Source organism: Fomitiporia mediterranea, assembly GCF_000271605.1.
Source record: "Fomitiporia mediterranea MF3/22 unplaced genomic scaffold FOMMEscaffold_1084, whole genome shotgun sequence".
Taxonomy (NCBI): domain Eukaryota; kingdom Fungi; phylum Basidiomycota; class Agaricomycetes; order Hymenochaetales; family Hymenochaetaceae; genus Fomitiporia; species Fomitiporia mediterranea.
This window is the reverse complement of record NW_006761469.1, coordinates 1-2,344: the sequence shown is the minus strand read 5'-3', so window position 1 is coordinate 2,344 and position 2,344 is coordinate 1. Positions and strand designations below refer to the sequence as shown.

Here is a 2,344-nt window from a genome sequence, read left to right as displayed (position 1 = left end):
GCTGGGATTTAATTTTGGGTGGGATTTGTGTCCTTCCCCCCCTTTCTGTTTCCTTTGTTTTGTGTGTCCTGTACTAGTATCTTTTCCTTTAAATACTTTTCCTGTTTATAGTCTGCCTCTTTTTGTATTCTGTATTAAAGTGAATATAAATGCCTTTTCCTTTCATTTTGGCTAATTTTTATAGCCTACTTTTATGGCTGAAAAGTGAGAGCCACACTTGTGAGTATAGTTTTCCTTTTAACAGTTGTAATTAGTTAACTTGTTAAAAGGGCTTCTACCTTTACCTTAGTTACTATAATTCTGCTTTCAGTGTCAGTCTGCAATATAGACTGATGTGTTCTCTGCCTCCTAGTTCTTTACTAGCTAGCTCTAGTTTGACCAGTATTCAGACTCTCTGACTAAAATAGTACACTCTAAAGACTAAATTTAACTGGTGGAAAGTCATTCCCTCTTGTTTGTGGTTTCCAGTTTAGTTACCCCCTTTAGTTTTACTTCTGTTCAGAAGGTGTGTATAGAGCACCTTATTATATGTCCTTATGAGTGTGGAGGAGACATATAATATACTAATACCCTTTTTATCCTTGTATTAGGAGTAATTTTCTGATTTACTCAAATCATGTTGTTATAACAATTTAGTACTTCAGATTTGTTATAAGAATAGTTTAATATCTTGTTTAGGACATTACTCACTCAGTTAAGAGCTACTATACTACAATTTTCCTTATTGTAGGAATAGTTTAATGTCTTATTCAGGACTTAACTCACTCAATTAAGAGCTACCTTACTATAACAATCTCTTTTTCCTTAGATTTATTATAGGAACAGTTTACTGTCTTATTCAGGACCTTTATACTATAATATTCTCATACTTTAGAATTCTTATAGGAATAGTTTAATGTCATATTCAGGACCCACATACTATAATATTCTTATACTTTAGAATTCTTATAGGAATAGTTTAATGTTATATTCAGAACCCTTTTCTATTATACCTTTTATTCTATCTAGAGTCTGTTATCTCCTCCTATAAGAGTGACTCCCTTTTTAATAGTTTCCCTCAAGAAGTTTTTGTCTTCCTCACTTTTTGCTTTCAAAAAGTAACCACTCATAATTATTCCCTATGTTCTTCTGACCTATGGTTTGTTGATTGCTTCTGCTTCTTCATACTGTACTATGTATTTCTGTCTTATTTGTTTAATAAGAGCTCTTGGTATCCTATCTGAATCCATAATATTGTTTATATCTTCTTGAGTAAATTGTGGTTGTATTTCTTGTTGTCTTTCAAGTTGTTGTATAATAGAATCTCCTAGTATAGTATTATGTTCCTTTATTTTACTATACTCTTCCTCACAATTAGTGTGTTCCTCTTCTAATTGTAATGTTTTTATATAGTATGTACTATTGTCTTCTTCAGATTCTTCTGTGTCCCAAGTATTATTTCTCCTTTTCTGAGGTTGCTATCTCTTATAATTACTTGTTTGTCTCCTTTTTATTGTTAGAGGTTAGTTTTCTATAGTAGGTTTGTTGTTCAGCTGAAGTTTTTCCAACCCTTCTCTAATTTCTTTTGTGCTTGAATCTGAAGCTAGAATACTAAAGTATTCTGAAGACTCTGATTTCCTTTTCATCCAGTCTTTCCACATTTGTTCTTCTTGTAGGACTATGTCTCCTGTGTCTTGTTCCTTAACTAGTATTCTTTTACTTATTAGTAAACTATACTCTAGTCTCTTTGTCAACCAGTTTTCCAGATGTGGTGGCTTTACTACTGTTAGATGATTTATATGAAATTCCCTGATTAACTTTACTGAATTAGTTAATCCTTTTCCAAATGGTTCCCAAGTATTATCTATGTCTGGATAGTCTAACCATTTGATCAAATATTGATATTTGTTCCTCCTTTTCCTACTATCTAAAATGTTTTCTACTGTGTATTCCCATTCCTTGTTGATTAACTCTGGGTCTGGATTAGTATGCACTTGTCTTCCTGGGTATTCCTTTTCTTTATAAGGTATTAACAATCCTGAGTAGAAAACTGGATGAATATTCATCCCTTCTAGTAGTTTTAATTTGTAATTTACTACCCCTATTTGTTTCTCTATTTCAAATGGTTCTATGTACCTGTTTGCCAACTTTCTAGTTGGTACTACTAGATTTAAGTTTTTACTATCTAGTAAAACAAAATCTCCTTCCTTTAATTCTGGAAGATTTCCTCTGTGTTTGTCAGTATACTTTTTCATTTGTTCCTGTGATTTCTCTATTACTTCCTTAGCATTTGCTTGTACTATTTTTATCTCTTCTAGGTATTTGTCTGCTTCTTCCACATTTGACTTTTTATAGTTAAAAGTCA

General features: G+C 31.9%; 1 protein-coding gene across 1 annotated transcript; it reads right to left on the bottom strand.

The window, feature by feature from the left end:
• Positions 1–1,502: 1,502 nt before the first annotated feature.
• On the bottom strand, positions 1,503–2,045 carry FOMMEDRAFT_100036 (uncharacterized protein; the record flags this gene model as incomplete). Its single annotated transcript, XM_007272342.1, has 1 exon — positions 1,503–2,045. The coding sequence occupies one exon, from the start codon at positions 2,043–2,045 to the stop codon at positions 1,503–1,505; it is 543 nt and encodes a 180-aa protein (XP_007272404.1).
• Between the last annotated feature and the right edge of the window lie 299 nt (positions 2,046–2,344).